General features: G+C 56.7%; 1 protein-coding gene across 1 annotated transcript in view; it reads right to left on the reverse strand.

The window, feature by feature from the left end:
• The window catches only part of RBM19 (RNA binding motif protein 19), a 75,488-nt gene that overhangs the window by 9,070 nt on the left and 47,511 nt on the right, over positions 1-18,907 (reverse strand). Inside the window, exons 22-24 of the mRNA XM_075434918.1 lie at positions 18,033-18,138; positions 10,131-10,251; positions 2,421-2,533 (exon numbers count right to left, since the gene is read on the reverse strand). Coding sequence (XP_075291033.1) covers positions 2,442-2,533; positions 10,131-10,251; positions 18,033-18,138 — 319 coding nt within the window. The 3' untranslated portion in view covers positions 2,421-2,441. The remainder of the gene's footprint in view (positions 1-2,420; positions 2,534-10,130; positions 10,252-18,032; positions 18,139-18,907) is intronic.

The raw sequence follows: 18,907 nt of genomic DNA on the forward strand, positions 1-18,907 counted from the left end.
CCTCCCCACCTCCATCTCTCCCCACCTCCATCCCTCCCCGCTTCATTGCTCCCCAGCTCCATCTCTCCCCAGCTCCATCTCTCCCCAGCTCCGTCCCTCCCCGGCTCCGTCCTCGGGCTGGCTGCTGCAGCAGGCGTTCGCAGCACGTACACCTGGAAGCATCCTTAAATCAGAGCTGCCGCAAGGCAACAAACGTTATCTCGCGGCCCCGGCACTCGCTGCAGACGCACTGCATGAAGCAGGCAGTTATTTAACCCAACTCGGATTACTCCTGCGGTCACGTAAGCACCTTCCCTTTCATCAGCAGGGCCCCGGTGCTGTGCTCGTGCCCGGCGCTCGCGGCGGCCCAGGAAGGCAGACCTATTAGCAGGGTTATTGGTCGGCTCCAGGCCCAGACGCGCTCGCTAGTCAGGCAGCCAGCGGTGTTGTGGGTTGAACACAAGTCCGGTAATAAGTAAGGTTATGAGCATCCCACTGCTAGGTGTATTGGGTACCGCCTTGCAGCAATAGGCAGATATTGCTGGGAGGAAAACAGCCTCGCCGGCAGTAATGTGCGTCGTGCACACAACCACACGCCAGCAAGCGCGGGGCGGCTTCCCGCTGCTGACAGAGGACAGCCCTGGCTTCCCCACGGCACGGGGGGCTCGGCGCCGCTAAGCGCTCCCCAAACCAGGGGTCCCTAGGCTGCTTGGATGGGATTTAGGAACTGGGTGCTAAGAAAGCTAATGGGATCCTGGGATGCATTAGGAGGAGTGTGGCCAGCAGGGAGAGGGAGGTTCTCCTTCCCCTCTGCTCTGCCCTAGTGAGGCCCCATCTGGAGTCCTCTGTCCAGTTCTGGGCTCCCCACTTCAAGAAAGATGAGGAGCTACTGGAGAGAGTCCAGCGGAGGGCTATGAGGATGAGGGGGGGGCTGGAGCATCCCTCCTACGAGTAGAGGCTGAGGGAACCGGGCTTGTTCAGCCTGAAGAAGAGAAGGCTGAGAGGGGACCTTAGAAATGACTACAAATATCTGCAGGGTGGGGGTCAGGAGGATGGGGCCAGACTCTTTCCAGTGGTGCCCAGCGACAGGACAAGGGGCAACGGGCACAAACTGAAGCAGAGGAAGTTCCAGCTGAACATGAGGAAGAACTTCTTCCCTCTGAGGGTGACGGAGCCCTGGCCCAGGCTGCCCAGGGAGGCTGTGGAGTCTCCTTCTCTGGAGATATTCCAGACCCGCCTGGACGCGGTGCTGTGCAGCCTGCTCTGGGTGACTCTGCTTTGGCAGGGGGTTGGGCTGGGTGACCCACAGAGGGCCCTGCCAACCCCCACCATTCTGTGATTCTGTGGCTGTAAAAACAGGAGCCAGAACACGTCAAAATCATTCCCTTGGCGGTGCTGAGCAAACCTTCTCCCCAGCACCAAGGGTTCGCCAACCCGCTGCCCCGAGCCACGTCCCTGCGGATGAGACGTGCTTGTCTGTCCTGGCCCTGTGCGAGCTTCTCAGCACGGGACGGGGTTTCACCACCGTGGAGGTGGGCGGCGAGTCCCTGCGTGGATGGCCAGGGGGGCAGAGGGCCGGTCAAAGGGACCTCGCAGCCTCCCTGGTGTTTTTACCGCACTTCTCTGGAGGCTGTGGCTGGGGAACAGGTTTCCTTCCAGCAACCCGGGGCTTTCACCACGGCCACAAACACACGCAGAAGAGATCCACGAGCCCATCTCACCTCTCTTGAACCCACGCAGGGTTTGCTAGGCGGTCTCAGAGGGAGGGGGGGGCTGGCTGAACGGCACGGTGGTTGACCGCAGGGAGCTATTTCGTCCTGGCTCCCTCCGGCCAACCTCTGCCATCCCACGCTCTGCAGCCTCTGGAGATGCAACTCCAAGGAGACACGCGCCGAGGAGGAGCGATGCCAGCCAGCACTTGAGATGGCACAAACTAGACCTTGGGGGGCATGGTGGCCTGGGAGAGAACAAAGCCGTGGAGGCCACAGCTGCTGGCTGGAACAAGGCATTTCCAAACGATCTCGTTTGTGGCGGCAGCTGCAGGTTGGTCTCTGAAAAGCCACTTTTTTTTTTTGGCAGCCCGTCTATTCCCCCCCCAACCAGAGCGAAGGCCAATTCGCAACTTGACAGCGGTTTCTGCTGCGACAGCAGAAAGCAGACACGCCGGGGAGCACACTGAAACACAAGTACTGCAGGCTCTCAGTTGAACGCAGAGCCTAAACCCAGCCCAAATCTGGGCCGCACCCCCTGAGACCACGGCTAAGAGCCTGCGGGGTGACGGGGAGGAGAGGCAGCGGGTGGGACCCCAGCTCAGGCGCTGCTGAGCCTTCGCAAGGCCACCTCCTCTTCCTCCGGGCGCTGCTGACCCTGCCACGGCCCGAAGCATCTTGACCTTTAGGGCCAGCCATGCCCTGCCACGGCCCCGCTGCGCCAGTACCCACCTCGCCGATGCCAGGCAGCTGTTACATGGCCTCGTCTTTGTAGGTCTCCTCCTCTTCCAGATGCTCCAGGATTTCATTCAAAACTTCTGATCGTTTTCTCTTCTTCGGGGAGTCTGCCCAGGCCCAGGTGGTCGCGAAGGAGATGCAGGAGAAGAAGAAAAGCACAGATTACAACCCAGGCCCACGCACAACCGCCTCCAGCTCATCTTCTGCTACATCCAGCCCACCTCACCCTGCTCCTGGGCAAAGCCCCTCAACTATCACCTGCTTCTCCTGGCCAGCCAGGCCCTGGCAGGGCACCATGGCTGAAGATGCGACTCCATACCTACCACCCATGCTTTAGTTCACAGGCTTTGCTGGGAGCAAACAGCTCCAGCATCTGAACAGGCTCACTGATGATGCCAACCCTTCCTGCTGACCCCAATTCACCCATTCCCTATCCAACAGTGTTTGTAAGACCAGCTCAGACACCAGCCTTGGTTCAGCAAGGTTCTGGGCAGGACGCAGGCCCATCAACATCCTTGCTGGGACACACGATCACTGCCTGGCCCTGCAGCCCAGCCCGCATCTCCCATATCAGCGGGCGACGGGGGAAGGCAAGAGGCGGGCTCTGCCCCGACAGCCAGGGCAGCAATATCCCTGCTTTGCCCCTCCTGCCCACACCAACAGCACTGTCCTGTGACCCCCCCTGGCATCCCAAAACTGCCGTGGGGCGCAGTGCCGTGCACGCATCCCTCCCCGCGGACGCTACAGCCAGCGGGAGGGCAAGAAACCCCCCGGGGGCTGCCAGCACCCGAGCGAGCACCCCAACGCCGCACTAACGCCCGGTACCGGAGGTGACAAAGCCATCTGGTCCCCGCGCTGAGGCTGACGCCGGTGCTGCCTTCCTCTCCGCCGGGCAAGAAGTGCCCTCCCGGCAGGAGCCGCGGCGCAGCCCCCTCTCCCCCCGCTCGCTCCCCAGCCAGCGGCTCTCGCTTGCGAGCAGCACATGGAGAACAGCTGTTTAAATCCTGCTTTCAGACATCAAAAGCCTCGCTGGGTTTCTCAAACAAACAAACATACCATAGGACTAAAGAAAAGGTGTAAAATAAATAAATGGAACAAGCTGTGCATTTTCTTTTAGTATTACAGCTGCTGCGGGAGATAAACAACAAGTAAATGTCACAAAACATCAATACAGAAGAAATTAACCTGACAAAAGCTCACATCCCCACCTCCGTCTCCCCCCCCCCAACTCCCAACAATTTTGCATTTCTGGAGTTCCCACCTAATGATTTTATTTTTCAATTAATTCCTTGACAGAGTGCCAGAAGCCGCCTCCCCGCCTGGGGCTGCGGGGACGGGCAGGGGGATGGGGGTGCCGATGGCCCCCCACTCCCTGCCGAGCTGGAGGAGTCAAGGAGGGCCTCAAGGTGCCACCCTGGGAGCCTCCAGCGGCTCTTCCCAGTTCGCCCACCCACGGCCCGAGGGACGAGCCAGCCCGGAGGAAGGTGCCAGCTCGACGGCCATCCCTCCTCCCGGCCAGCCTCGCGCTCGGGGCTTGGAAACGGCATCCAACGTGGTCTCAGCTCCCAAATCCACCACAGGGAAGAGCGTGTCCCCCACCTGCCACCCCTTCCTCATGACCCCTTGCTGAGCCTGCACAGAGGTGACAACAAGGGCTGCACGGCGGAGGGGATGTGGGATGCCGGACACAGGGGGCTGGGTGCCATGGGAGCATCGCGCGGTGCACCCAGGGGACCCGCTGTGCCGTGGGCTGGGGGCTGGCAGGGCAAACAGCCCCCACCGCCGGCTCCAGGCTCACCAGCTCCGCCAGGGAGCACTGGGAGCATCCCCCCCACCCGCCTAACCAGGAGGAAAAGGGGAGGAAAAAACCCCCCAGGAGGGTGGGGAAGCGAATTGGTTCGACTTCCGTTCTGCCGCTCCAAGCTGGTTAAGGTTTGCCCGCTAACGATCCCATTTGCTTCCTTTAAACAATAGCCAAAGCCGGCAGGGGTGGGCCGAGAGGGGGATTACCACGGGATTAGAACGTGGCAGGGTTGCGGATGCCACGCTAATCCTGCAGGGTTTTACTCTCCGGCTACGGCATGTGTTTGCATTAGTTACAGATGCTCTCTGAGAAAAAAAAAAAAACCAAAAAACAAAAATCAAATAATAAAAGAAGAAAGGAGAAAAAAGGGAGCCCCAAAGGCTGGGAGGTGAGGGTGAGCGTGGCGGGTCTGTAAGGCTGAGGGAGAAGGAGCAGCCTGGGGGTCTGTGGCCAACAGAGGAGCAACCTGGGAAAGGCGATGGGGACGGGGAAGACTCAAGGGCACGAGGATTGGGCCCGGAGCGGAGCACGTCTTCCCCTGCAAGCCCTGTGCTTCCAGCAAACGAGGAGGGGCGAGCCGCAGCGGGTGTCCTCTGCTTCACACCCACCCACAGCCCTCTGCCGAGACCGGGGGTCCCGCTGGAAACGCTCAAAACACAAGCCAAAACCCCCTCCCCACGCACCTCTTCTTCATTCACCCACCCTGCAGCCTCCGCATCGCCTCTTCCCACCCCAGCCATCCTATACCCCCCCCCAACAAGTCATTCCTTCTCCTTCCTCCGTCTCGCGCAAAATTCCCCATCTGTCAATTTAATTCTTTGATCGATGGGAAAGAGCAGGTGAAAACAGCCCGGCACAGCTGGCTTCCCAAGTTAGCCCTGGCAGGATATCGCCGGCCCCGCTGCTGACGGCTGAGCGCAACGTTTGCGAAGCGCAGAGAACACAAGTCAATAGTAATTTAGCTGGATTGGGAGCAAGTACCTTCCCCGCACGGACGGCGAGCTCCCGGGAGAGAGGGAGCGCGCGCACGCCGAGGGTACGGCTGCCTTGCGAGCAAATCTTCCCCCAGCCAGGCTTGCTGGGATGGAGCCGTGCCGGCAAACACTGCCCTGAGCCGCGCAATCGAGGGAAGAGAAGGGGGAACGAGCTGTTCACTGACCTTTTGCGGGTTGCATGACGCGATTGTAGGGATGCAGGAGACGTGCAGCTCTGCACCGGCGCTTGGGATGCGACCCTGGACCTCTCCCTCCTGCGCAGGGCACAGGTCCAGATCCACCCCTCACCCCAGCGCTGGCAAATTCAGCTGCAGAGCTTTGGGATCCCTTCGTCTCTCTTTCGGTGGAGCCAAAGAACTCTCCCTGCTGGTTTTGAAGGCGGCCGTGGGCCCTGTTTTCCAAAGGGATCCGGATCCCCCTCCCCAGATGAGGGCCAAGATGCTGCTGGTGGCAGGGTTTGTGCAGCCCTCCCTGCCCTGCTGCAGCGTTTGCCGTGACCCTGCTCCACATCATGGGCTGGACTCGAAGCCCCAGGGCCAACCGTTGGCCAACATTTCCCTGGCTTCTCCTCACCACGTTACAGTAGATAAGTCTCTTTAGCCACAGCAGCATCAAACCCTCCCCTGCACCTGGCCAAGCCCTTGGGCTCTCCAGCCACCTTGCAGCTGCGGGTCCCATGAATGAACAACGCATGGAGGGGTGCAATTAAAACTAGAAGAAATCGGATATTTTTTTTCCCTGATATAAGACCCTCCTGCCTCAGGACAAAGAGAAGGTACGCTCGGGAATGAGCCAAAAGGCTTAGACCTCTTACAGACTGTGCTCAGAGGCAGGAACGCAAGCGTGGGGTGTAGTGCTGCCATCCCAGCACTCAGGGCTGGGCTGCGGCTTCACTCCTGACAGCGTTACTGAAACCATCTCCGGCAGCCGGTGACCGCTTCTGGGGTCCTCACTTTCTCCTGGAACATTACAAAGGCTCAGAACAAGCCATAAAGAATGACCTGAAAACTACCCGAAATGGGAAGGAAGCCTATTCCATTTTATTGCCTCTATTAGACCTATTGAAAAGATGGCTCAGAAGTGGTGTGATTGCCACGACAAACGCCTGCACAGCGAAAAGATTTAGGAGACCAGACCTCTCTTTAACCCAACAAATAAGAGCGGAGCGAGACCTGGGAACTGAAAGCCAAATCTCTATAAATGCTGTCTAGAAATAAGGCACCTAATTGTAGCAGAGAGAAATCAGTGGCAGGACGCGTCTCTCACAGCCCAGGTCTGGACTTTACAAAGTATTTCCTTGCTAAGACAAAAATGACGGGGCTGGCAGCGGAGCTGGGTGAGGGGTTTTGGCCGCTGCTACTCAGACACCAGCCCAAAAGATCAAGGTGGCTCCTTCAAAGACGGAGATGCAGAAATCTGCTGCGACGGCAGCGAGACGGAGCAGGATGAGCTCGCTGCTTAACTCAAATTCGCCACCAGACCCAGGGCAAGTCACCGTGTTGTCCCACCAGACCTGGGAGACAGCCACTCCCCAGGTCCTACGGCGATCTTCCCACCTCTGCGAGCGCTCTGCAGCTTCTCGGCCAAACTCCTGTCAGTGGTGCCCAGCGACAGGACAAGGGGCAATGGGCACAAACTGAAGCTGAGGAAGTTCCAGCTGAACCTGAGGAAGAACTTCTTCCCTCTGAGGGTGACGGAGCCCTGGAACAGGCTGCCCAGGGAGGTTGTGGAGTCTCCTTCTCTGGAGATATTCCAGCCCCGCCTGGACGCGGTGCTGTGCAGCCTGCTCTGGGTGACCCTGCTTCGGCAGGGGGTTGGGCTGGGGGACCCACAGAGGTCCTGCCAACCCCGAACATTCTGTGATTCTCCTACACACAGATCCACCACCTGCAGACTGTGAAAACATCTGTGCATCGCTGTTGTGCCCACAGCAAACCAGAAACAGTACAGAAAAGATGAAATCGAAGAAGAAAAAGAAGGAGCTTTTCAAAATGCTTCAATTCCAAATGCATAAAACTTGGGAGAAACGTGTCTGAAAGCCCTGCCAGACGGGCAGTCTTTTGTCCTGCTTCAACACTTTCACCTTTTCTGGTATATCCAAAGTCCTCGGCACGCTCCCTGGTCACTTTTATTTCTGTGGAATAACCAGGAAAAGGGCCACATGTCATCCTGTAGTGATGGTACGGCACTGCCGACATGGCTCGATGCAAACACGCGACACCGCTACAGCAAGACCAGCCTCTCCAAACAGCATGAGTGGCTCGTGGTGTTGGCGGTCTCCAGGTCCGAAAACATCACGGGAGACTTTCAGAGAAAGCAAAAAAAGAAAAAAGGCTACCCCATGGGATGGCAATGCTCATCCCTGCAAAGACATTTAGGGCAGGAAACAAGGAATAAATGGAGCTGGGTGGTGGGATAAGGCCCATCCCATCCACTGTGCTGTGCCTTTTGAAGGCATCTGCCTCCACGTTCTGCTTCTCAGAGGCTGCCGGCCGGGCTTGGCTTGGGGAGCAACGCCAGGACAGCAGCAGCGGCGGCTTTTGGTGGCTCAGAGCAGCTGAAGACACCAGGGACCTCGGTCTTGACTCTGTTTCCTGAGCCTTGAAGACTCAAAACTATCTTTTCTCTCTCATTCTCGGCTCAGTTCCTTCCTACCTGGAGATAAGCAAGCAGATGGGCCAGACTGCTGCATCCTGCAAAGCTGTAGGAAGACCCTCACAAGTCACCCAGGCCGAGGCGGGAGAGGAAAACACGTGGAGACATTCATGAACAGCACAGGGATGGCTGAGCTGCTCCTTGTGGGGATGGGAGGAAAGCAGGGGAAAATGGGTATGGGCAGGAAAAAGCGGGCTCCGTTTCTGGTCGACAGAATCTCGTCTGCATCATCAGTGAAACGAGATGTGTGGTCTCAGCCCGGCTGCGTCGGTAGGCTGCAGGGACGGGGAGGATCCAAGGCAGGACGGCAGCGCCGTGCGTGCTCTGTATCCCCGGCTCTGTGCGGGAAAACCGGCCTCCGGCCACAGCAGGAAGGAAAGGTGCAGGAGCTTCTCCACGAGGGCTGAAGGCAGAGAGGTAGCCGCAGTTTTTCTTTGTCACTATGGTTTTCTGCGCACCCACAACAAGAGGGACAGGGTGCAGCTCCCTCTCCTGCTTGGGGCCGCTGGGCACTGCTGCCAGAAACCCCGTGGCAAGCCCACCTCGACATCAGGAGAAGAAATAAAATATTTCCCGAAGAAATAAAATCCCACCCGTGAAACACCAGCCTGCCAGCGCGGAGAGGCCGAGCGCTGCTCCCAGGCACCAGCCGGCTCCCGGTACCCACTCGCGTGCCCCAGACGGGCTTTGTCACGGAGATCCGCTTCTGGCAGGCCCTGCTCTGCCGCAGGATTAGCTACCAGCAGTTTCGCAGCGGACGACGCGCGTGTGCACTGGAGCCATTGGATGCTGTTTCTCTCCCCTCGAGACGGGCTGGAGCGCAGCAATGACTGCCGCCTTCAATCACCTTTTCAGTCCCCAAAGATGGGGAGCGATTACCTTGCCCCTGTCTTCCAGCCAAGCCGCCGCAGCTCCAAGGCTGCATCCCTCTCGGGATGTGAAAACGCTCTTCTGCCGCTCTCCCAGAGCCCCCACCTCGGCGAGGAAGACCCCGGCGAAGGGGGCTGGAGCAAACGCAGACAGAAATCGGGAGGCAAGCTGAGCCTGGGGGAGACGGGGACGCGACAGAGCTCACAGGCAGCAGCCAGCATCTGCTGCAGCTCTGCAGCTACTGTAAAGCCAAGACTATTTTCTTCCCTGTGGACTGAGCACAGTAAAAAGGGAGAAAGCAGATCCCAAATACAAAATGGGGTGCACAAAACATCACGCCTGCTGCCTTCTCCACCCAGGTGGAGATCTACAGTACTGCGATCAAGCACGACGTGTCCCCCCCTCCAGTGCTGGGTCCGGGGTGGGCACAGCTGATGCCTGTCCTCCCTGCTGCCCCACGCATGCCCCCAGCAGCACAGCTCTACACCCAGGCTATGACACGCACCTAGACACCGCTCTGCTCCTCTTGGTTTCCTTTTTAGCCATCAGCCTGTGGACCCCAGCACCTCCCACTTTGCTCCAAACCTCTCTGGTTGTACCCACCCTCAGCCCTTCCACCGCCGAGCTGCAGCTTCCCCAGCCTGCAATAATCAGCGCAGCGCACGCTACTTCACGAACATGAGGCCGGGTCCTGCTGGAGTCAGACTTGCTAAATAAGTGAGGCTTGCTGCTTTTCCATCGCCGGGGATTGCGACGTGCAGCCCCCGAGCTGCTTACGCCAAGCCCCAGGCGATGGGCACGCGCGTGATGGAGAGGGGAGGCTGGGAGGGGATGTGGGAGGAAGAGCATTGATCTCCAGCTTAGCCCTCCAGCCCAGGGGAGCCCTTCCTACATAAATATTTGCCAAGCAATGCATTTGTGCCTGTCGATGGCTGTCGATAGGAGCCTGCAGTGCTGTTATCTGCGGAGCTGTCGTTCTCAGGAACCTGATCCAAACAGCCCTCTCCGCATCTCAAGATTATTTGTCCTTTCTAATCTGTGTGCCGCGTGCACAGAGCCTGTCCCCAGCTACGGAGCACCCTGGGGTGCACGTGGACGGCGCAAAACCCTTGCAGCTGGCGGGCGGCATCTGCCTCAGCAGAGCCAGCACACGCCGAGTTAACCAGCTCACACGCAGACACAGAGCTGTCACACAAAGCCGTGGCCTGGATGCCTCCCGCTTCCCCCTGCGCCCGCATCGTCAGGTTCCAGCATCTACCTGCCAGCTCCAGCAAGCCGGCAGCGGCGGGGAAAGGGCCAGTGCGGGCCGGCAGCGGGTGCCAGATGGGATTCTGCCAGGCAGGGCTGTAGCGACAGGCCAGAGCGATGCTGCTACGTTACCGTGGAAATGGTCCGCTGTTTTCCGTCTGAGGGCCTCCACCGTCTCCTCGGTGTCTGCCCACTCCAAGACCAGCCTCCGGCCGTACAAATGCGTGCTGTGGCACAGGGCGTTGAATGCTTTCTGTAGAATTAAGAGAAAAAAGCAAATAGTAAGGAGAAAAATAAAACCAGGCTCACATGAAGAAAAGCAAAGATGTTCCTCTGTCTGCCTTGAATTTAAAAGGCCACCAGAGAACATCCTACTTTGAGCATTTTGCTCTGATGGGGCAGGATCCATCTCTACCAGTGGCTTTGACTCAATTGTTTACCTTCCACGTACCTGCAGCAGAGCAAACACCCATCGCCATTCCTGCGGGCTGCAGCCGCTCGCTCGGGAGCAGGCTGAAATCCAGCGTAACTGGCAGCTCCAGCTTGGCTGCAGCCTTGCATCACCCTGGGACCGCACCTGAGCCCGGGAAGCTGCAGCCTGGAAAGGCGGCCGAGGCTCGGGGCAGCACGGGGTGGGCTGACCACAAACCAGGGCCCCCGCGGGCAGCACTGGGTTAGCACAGAAATTCAGAAGGTTTCCTCGTTGTTAAACCCCGCTTAACAACATCCCTACAGCTACAGCCTCTTGCTGGTGTTGAGTACAAGTGTGCCGGCCACTGCTCAGGCAGATTTCTATGCCTGTGACCAGCAGCGGCAGTCAGGAAACACTGGCTCGATCCACGGGAGGTTGACTTTGTCTTCATTTCCCACAGACTTTCAAGGAAATTCAGGCCTGAGCAGGACTGGGCCCGTAACACACACACACAAGCACGCTGGTCAAATCTTTTCATCCCCAGGGGCCCACAAAATGCTCCACAGCAATGCGACACATGGCTGGGCATGAGGGTAGAAAAAAGGAGCCCAAAATGCTCTTTCAAAAACCCCAGCTAAGGCTGGGATCAAGTCAGGTTATAAGCTCTGCAAACTTGCGTTCCTGGACCAAATACGGCAGCTACGGGACTCCAAAACCACGTCCCGCTGTCCAACAGGGACGTGTCCTCCCATCCGGAGGCCCCCAGAGCAGCACCAAAGTTGTCCTGGAGAAGCCCAGACCTCTCCCCCTAAGCCATTTGCCAAATGGCAGTTTTGAACCACTGCGGTCATCCCCAAATGTCACATCTCCAGGCTATGGGGCTCTTCCTGCGAGGGGCTTTGGCTGCCCGCAACCATTCCTCAGCAGCCAGGAGCCGGCCCGAGCTGATGGGCTACGGAACTCAAAGCACATCCCACTTCCAGTGACCAGCACTCGGCAGCCTGCGTTTCCCCCTCCTTCCGACTCCCTTTCACTCATTCTCACTCAAAAAGAGAAACGAGGAGCTCCACCAGCTCCACGGCATCGCTGAGATTCCCCACCTCCGCCAGCTCCCGGGACGGACCCCGGCAGGGCGGCGTGCCTCCTTTTTGGGGGACACATGCCCCTCGGAAGGGCTGCCAGCCTGGCTGGTGCTTTTGCAGCTACAGCTGTTTTTATTTGCCGCTGCTGTTGTTTTAAAGGCCTATTTTCACTTGGAATGGTATCCAATTAGCAGAGCAATGTGTTGGCTTAAATAAACACTCGGGGGGAGGTGGCAGTTGGGAGTTGTGATGGCTGTTTACGTTGGCACAAAGAGCCATTTCCAGAGCCTGGCAAACAACAACTGCAGCTCTAAACGCCGGGTCTCATTTGTTAATTTATACTTTTTAATTTCTCACTTCCCGCAGCACAAGGAAGAGGAAGGTTGGAAGATGGGATACAGAATCACAGAATGGTCGGGGTTGGAAGGCACCTCTGTGGGTCACCCAGCCCAATCCCCTGCTGAAGCAGGGTCACCCAGAGCAGACCGCACAGGACCTTGTCCAGGCGGGTCTGGAATATCTCCAGAGAAGGAGACTCCATAACCTCCCTGGGCAGCCTGGGCCAGGGCTCCGTCACCCTCAGAGGGAAGAAGTTCTTCCTCATGTTCAGCTGGAACTTCCTCTGCTTCAGTTTGTGCCCATTGCCCCTTGTTCTGTCGCTGGGCACCACTGAAAAGAGTCTGGCCCCATCCTCCTGACGCCCACCCTGCAGATATTTGTAAGCATAAATTAGGTCCTCTTGCAGCCTTCTCTTCTCCAGGCTGAACAAGCCCAGCTCCCTCAGCCTTTCCTCGGAGGAGAGATGCTCCAGTCCCCTCCTCATCCTCGTAGCCCTCCGCTGGACTCTCTCCAGTAGCTCCTCATCTTTCTTGAAGTGGGGAGCCCAGAACTGGACAGAGTACTCCAGATGGGGCCTCACCGTGCCCTGCAGCAGGTCACAGGGGAGGGCAGACCATGCCAAATACGTCCACAATCACGGTGCAAAGCGTGGCGCTTGTTGGGCTCCCATCCTCCGAGCAGCTTGCCCTGCCACGTCCTCCTTGTTGCAGGATGGCTTCCACGCCCCGCCGGGCACACGCAGCCGCTCAGCCCAGTCCGGGGTGGGGCATCCTCCAGATTTGCGAGGAGCACTGGGAAAGATCAGGGAGCAAGAGGGAAGGCAGATGCTGTTGGCAAGCTGCGTTGCAGGAAAGGAACCCGTTGGGAGAGACACATCTGCCAGCAGCCTGGTGACATCGGCCCTTCCCACCCGAGCGCCAACGATTCCCAAAATGCTCCCAAGATGAAGCAAAGCTCGGGAAGCCGGTCCGAGCTCGCAGGGCCTCCTCCATCCCACCGCTGCTCCAGCCCATGCGGGACAGGGCGTGCAGGGACCCATGTGCCCCATGGCCCCGTCTCCCAGTTGGGCTCCCGGAGCTGGGGCTGCAGAAGAGAAGCCATGCATTTCAGGTGAAAACCACGTGATTGTCACTTCCTTTGGAAATGAGCTAAAAAATGGAACTCAGCTCTTCACTGCTGTGAGAGGGATTAAGACTTTTTCAGGGGAAAAAAAGAGAAACCATCGATGATTTAAAAGACCAAGGGATGAAGGGGAGAAATGCCATCCCCATATGGACGCATTGCTGGAAATCTTCCAGCGCGAGGAAGAAATTTGCCACCGCTGCTATTCCAAATAAAAAAATAGGTAGGGAAAAAAATATGTTAATTACGTGAGAAATATGAAATGAGGACAAGCAGGCTGGCTTCCCAAGAAAGTGGGCAGGAGGCAGGAGCTGTTCTGGGGGTGCGGCTCCTCCACCCGAGTGTCTGCCTTCCCAGGACACCTCCTTTGAAGACCAAAGCATCGAACAGCCAGAGGTTTGTTTAGCTGTATCCGAACCAGGGATAAAGACAGTGTGGTGTTTGCTCACCTGAGAGAAGAGACTCACTGGAAAAGACCTCTAATTACGATGGCTTCACATCATCCTACGCCTTTAAGAAAAGGGGAGCTTCCACCACACAAGGCTCACTACCCTTCAATGTCGAAAAAGGATTTCATTGAAGTTGCTGCCTTTGGCAATACGCCCACTGCCAGGTAACACCGAAAGCTGAAGAGCCCTGGCAAACCTCTGCGCAGGTCTCTTTCTCTTTCCAAACGCTTTAGGGGTCGCGTGAAAACCCTACGGCCTTCTCCCCCTTGAAAACAGGATGAGAGTGTGCTTAAAAATGTCATTTCTGAACCCTCCTGAGTATGGTTTTGCAGCGTTTGGTTCAAGCCTAATGTCAGGATTTCATCATTAGCTCCGAGTACGGCTTGGGAAGGGCTGGAGCCCGGGCAGTGGAGGGAGAGGCGAACTGAGCAGGGAAAAGCAGAGAGAGGAAGGGGAGAGGCCCCAACAGCAGCATCGAAAACATTTCTTGGTTTCACAAATGGGAAATTAAAAATTAAGGTGTGGCTAATAAACTTACCCAAAGCTTGGGCTGCTGGGACAAAACAGACGCTGCTTTGGAGCAGAGCCTCCTGCGCCGGGGTGTTGGAAAGGCAGAGATCAAGAGACCGGACCACTGCGTCCGTCACCCCCGAGCGCGATGGCTCCATCCCTAAATTTGGAGGACAGTGCTGCTCTGCCTATAGATTCCCCCTTGCCCTATTAAATACTCAAGCCGAAGAGCCTCCGGCTGGAGTCATTAGAGGGACAAAGGGTCAACAACATTAGGAGACTGATAAATTTCCCTTCCTTGCAAGAACCAGCCCCAACTGAGAATGCTCTCTGCGATGCCAGCTGCACACAAGGATTTTTCCTTCCGTGTGCATGCATTTTTAAAGGGTTGACTGTCTTTCCCGAATGGGCAATTTCTGTTTGGAGACCAGATGTATTTTTATATTGACAGGGGAGAAAAACGAAAACTCGGCTTCCAGTTAGTCGTTCAAGAATAAAAACAATCCCACAACACTTCTGCACCGGGAACGTCAGGAAGCATGTCAAATGGTTAACGCTTCCTCAACCGGAGTTAATTCGTTATTGCCAGCAGATCAAAGTTCCCCTTCTCATCCCCTAAATTCTATGCGCTCCCAGCTAGTGGTCAGCTGGCACTGGACATTTAAAACCAAAGGCTTTACCAGTGGGTATGCAAATCCTCTTTGTGAATATCGCTTTGTCCCTCCCCCGTTGCTGTCTTTGACACGGGTTCCTCCCCGTTTCCTGGCTTCGCATGTGTGCATGCCGTGATCTGTTAAATGCTCGTGACATAGCAGAGCGAAGGCTGCTAATTCCATCTCATGATGGTGTAACACTCCCAGCTGAGGTCCATCCATCACCCTGGGAGCCGTCAACAACCCAAGAGCCAGCCCCAGCTGCAGATGTCACCGTGGGAAAGCCAAGCGTGAGACTGGGGCTCTGAAGGACGAGCATCCCCACCTCTGAAGGACAAGCATCCCCACCTCTGAAGGATGAGCATCCCAATCTCTGGAGGACGAGCATCCCCATCTCTAGAGGACGTGCATCCCCATCTCTAGAGGACGTGCATCCCCATCTCTAGAGGACGTGCATCCCCATCTCTGAAGGACGAGCATCCCCATCTCTGAAGGACGAGCATCTCCACCTCTGAAGGACAGGCATCTCCACCTCTGAAGGACAAGCATCTCCACCTCTGAAGGACAAGCATCCCAATATCTGGAGGACGAGCATCCCCAACTCCAGAGGACATGCATCCCCATCTCTGAAGGATGAGTATCCCCATCTCTGAAGGACGAGCATATCCATCTCTGAAGGACGAGCATCCCCAACTCTAGAGGACGAGCATCCCCATCTCTGACAGAGAAGATGCTACCACCAGCAGTGTCGGGTGCCCTGCCTGGACGTCCCCTCCCCTGACAAGTGCAGCACGGGTGCTCACCCCCCCACGACAGCACCTTTCAGCAGGGCTGGCTCTCCTCGAGCAGCTGGCAGAGCAGCAGGGGTAGCTGGGGGGACGAAACCCAGCCTGATGGGACAGGTCTGCCAGGCCCAGCACCAGGGGGTTTGGAGGGGGGGGCCCCACGTCTCTGTCCTGGCTTTGGAAAATCTCCATACGCGCTCCCACAGCAGCCGTGACTGCTCAGAGAAAAAGACAAACACGGGAGGTCACAGGCTTCAAATGCCCAACAAAGCCACCCTAACTATTCTATTACTAAAACATCATGTTTTATAAGACGCTTTTAAGCGTTTTCCAGATTACCACTCTGAGCAAAAACGTCATTGATAGTCACAGCTATTCAGCTCAGAGGTCTCCAGGCCCACTCCCCTCCTCTCTCATTTCACTTAGCAATAAACTCTAAGCCAATTATGTCCGTGTTTACAATATTCAGGATCCTATTCATCAATACACGGCGCATCCTTTTCCAGACGGCCAGTGGAGTGTACTTGATGTGCCACTTGTGAGACAATTAAATCCCTCAAAGAGATGAGGGGAAAAAAAAAAAAAAGAAGGAAGAAGAGCTGCTTTGCTGGAAAAGAAGAAAAAAAACCCGAGCAAGCTTCCGTGGGGCGTCTCGCTCCCCGCACGCTTGCCTCCCGTGGCCTCTGCGAGCCTTGGGAGCAGTGGCCCGAGCCAGTGCCCTGCCCGACTCTCTGCCCTCCAGTCGGTGCTGGTGCTCACCAGCGATAGATGGGTTTGCTGCCGATAGATGGGATTGCCACCACTGAGATCTCTATTTGTCCAGCGCAGCTGGAATCAGCCACCGAGTCCCCAAGGGGCTGAAGAGGGACAGGAGGTAGACGCTGAGCCTGTGCTGTTTCCTCCAGAAACCAAGCAGAAAAGAGGGGGCTGTCTCCTTCACCCCCAAACCAGCGCTGAGCAGCCGTAAAGAACCAGCCAGGACCCTGTATGCACCTTTCCATCAAACACTTAACGTTTCCTCAGGGAAACATGAATTCAAAAACCAGGAACAAAGCCTGAACGATGCTGGAGTGAAGCAGAGGTTAAAGCAAAGCTGCCCAGGGCCAGGGTTTGAGCAGAGCCACAGGCACAGCTCTGCCGTTCAGGGAGGGGAACCAGGCTCTGGGGGGGGGGGTCCTGGCACTCCACGCTGCCCACTGAGCCGGCCCCAAGGGGAGGACGAACGCTGAGCAAAAGGAAGTTTGAATTAGGATCAATACAGGACTGACCAAGAAACTCTATGCGCTGTGTTATTCGGGAGGTCAGGCTGGAGCGGATGATCTAATAGTCCCTTGTGATCCTGGATCAATGAATCCTGTCTAAAAACATAAACACAGGCTACGCTTGCTCCCCCCTCCTCTCTCCTTCATCTTTGCTCAGAGCCTTGGAAATTCGGAGTGTCGGGCAGTCAGCGGAGCCACGCGGTCCCTTCCCTTCAGCAATAACATCCCTTGGCCTGTGCCCACAACCGTTCCTCCTCCAGATACGGTGCAGATTGCCAGGAGCCAGCGGCAGGGACGACACCCACACTGCTCCAGTGCCCCCAGCTTACAGCGGGGCCGAGGACACTCTTCTGCCCCGTGCATGGGAGACCAGCCCTGGCCCAGCTGCTCCTGAACCTCTGGCAAAGGGTAAGAGCAGGACACCATCAGACAGGCTACAGCCCCCTTATTTCTGCTGCAAGTATGGAACTTCAACACAGAGGAAAGCTTTAAAAAAAACAACAGAGGAGAACATTTTGAACAGCAACCTATCCCAGCTTAAAACACTATGGAATATTTTGCAGCATAAAGTGCAATCAGATCGTAAACACATCAAGATATTGGAACGACGGGCTTTGCACGTTTTGCTTAGAGCAAAATGTGCTTTCAACCTGCAGGCTCCAGGCACCCAGTTCCTGGTGTAGGGAAAGGCGTCTCCCAGGCACCGCCGCCTGCTGCCAACGCTTTCCATACCGCTTTCAAACAGCCAAACCACGCTGAGCAAGCGTCCTTGGCCAGCCCAGCACAGCTAGGCCCCCTCTTTGGACCACAACAACGGCCAGATCACAGAAGGTGATCTTTGCTCTTGTGTTCAGCAAGGTGAAGCAGACACAGACCTTCCTCTCTGCTTGCCCATCCTTTTGACCAGTTCACAACTACTGCTCTCCTGTTATGCTCGCTATCTGAAAAACACCGGGGTAAGGCTGCTCACAGGGAGTTCTCAAAACATGTGGAGGAGCTGATGAATTCCTTGGGCAGTTCACAAAGCAGCAAACAGCCACAATATCTAAAACTTGCCTAAAGCCAAGGCAGCGGTGGAGGTGGGACACGTACTCAGGTTTCCTGATGTGTTATGTTGGGTCAAAATCACCTCTTCCAGCTTCTCACCTTGCTTCTGACAAACCCCTATCCTACTTTACATGAATTTTTAGCCATTGTACCAGTTACACCAAACCTCTGCCCACTCTGGCTTAGGCTGCTTCTTCCGGTGGTTGCACACAACGGGGGTTGCAGCCCCAGTGCAGCTTTACTGAGGGAACGGTAATAGCTGGCCCCAAAACTGGGCTAGGCCCCAGTGGGACACAGCCTCCAGGCTCCCCTCCCCACCCTCTGCCCCGAGACCAGGCTGGGAGGGTGCCAGAGAGGGAGGACAAGATCTCACCTTGGCATCCTGCTTGGTGAGGAAATCCACAAACCCAAAGCCCCGATGCGATCCCGTTCCTGCCATTTTCTTGGGCAGCCGGACGGTCTTCAGCTCTCCAAAGGTGCTGTGAATTAGAGAGGGAAAAGCAAAGACACCGTGAGACTGAGGGCAGAACCACCATTTCACCACGAACCGTGGCACTACCGGCTGCAGACCCGCGCTGGGGCCTTGCCAGCGCAGAGGACTCGGGCGAGCGGTGTCCCGCAACTGCTCTGCTTCCCTGTAAGCCCTGTGTCCAAAGCACCCAGTAACAGCTAAAAACTCAGCTTGGATTTCAAGGGTCATCCCTTCTGGTCACAAACCTTAACAAAGCAAAAAAATTCTACAACAGAGCTGCTAGGCTTCTCCTCCCTTTTGGAGATCTGCAGAAAGCGAGGACCCAGTCTGTACGCCGTGCCCCGCTCGGGGCAGGCAAAGAGGATCTCCAGCTGACAGGAGGCAGGGCTGCTCCCGAGCACCGAAGCAGACTGCTCTGCACCTTCGAAGAGAGGCGCAGGATACGGGCACGAGCCAGGGCACAGCTCCGCGGGGACGACTTCTCTTTCCAGAACAGCTCCTCCATCCCCGGAGCCTGCTGTGGGCTTCGTGTCTGCAGAGGTGTCATCCCTCTGCTCTGCCGACGCTGGGCAGCGTTTTTAAGACTGGATTTCCTCATTTTTCACACTTCACTTGAGTACCTGCATTTCCCGTTCTGCGGCCAGCCACCCAACCTCTTCCACGAGCTGGAATAAACTGGTTTTATTTAAGCTTGCTAAGGGTATAAAAGGAAACAGGAGGAGCTCAGCAGACCCAAGTCCTGCACAACAACCCCCAGACCCGGCCGCGTTTCAGAC

Source organism: Opisthocomus hoazin, chromosome 13, assembly GCF_030867145.1.
Source record: "Opisthocomus hoazin isolate bOpiHoa1 chromosome 13, bOpiHoa1.hap1, whole genome shotgun sequence".
NCBI classification, from domain to species: Eukaryota; Metazoa; Chordata; class Aves; order Opisthocomiformes; family Opisthocomidae; genus Opisthocomus; species Opisthocomus hoazin.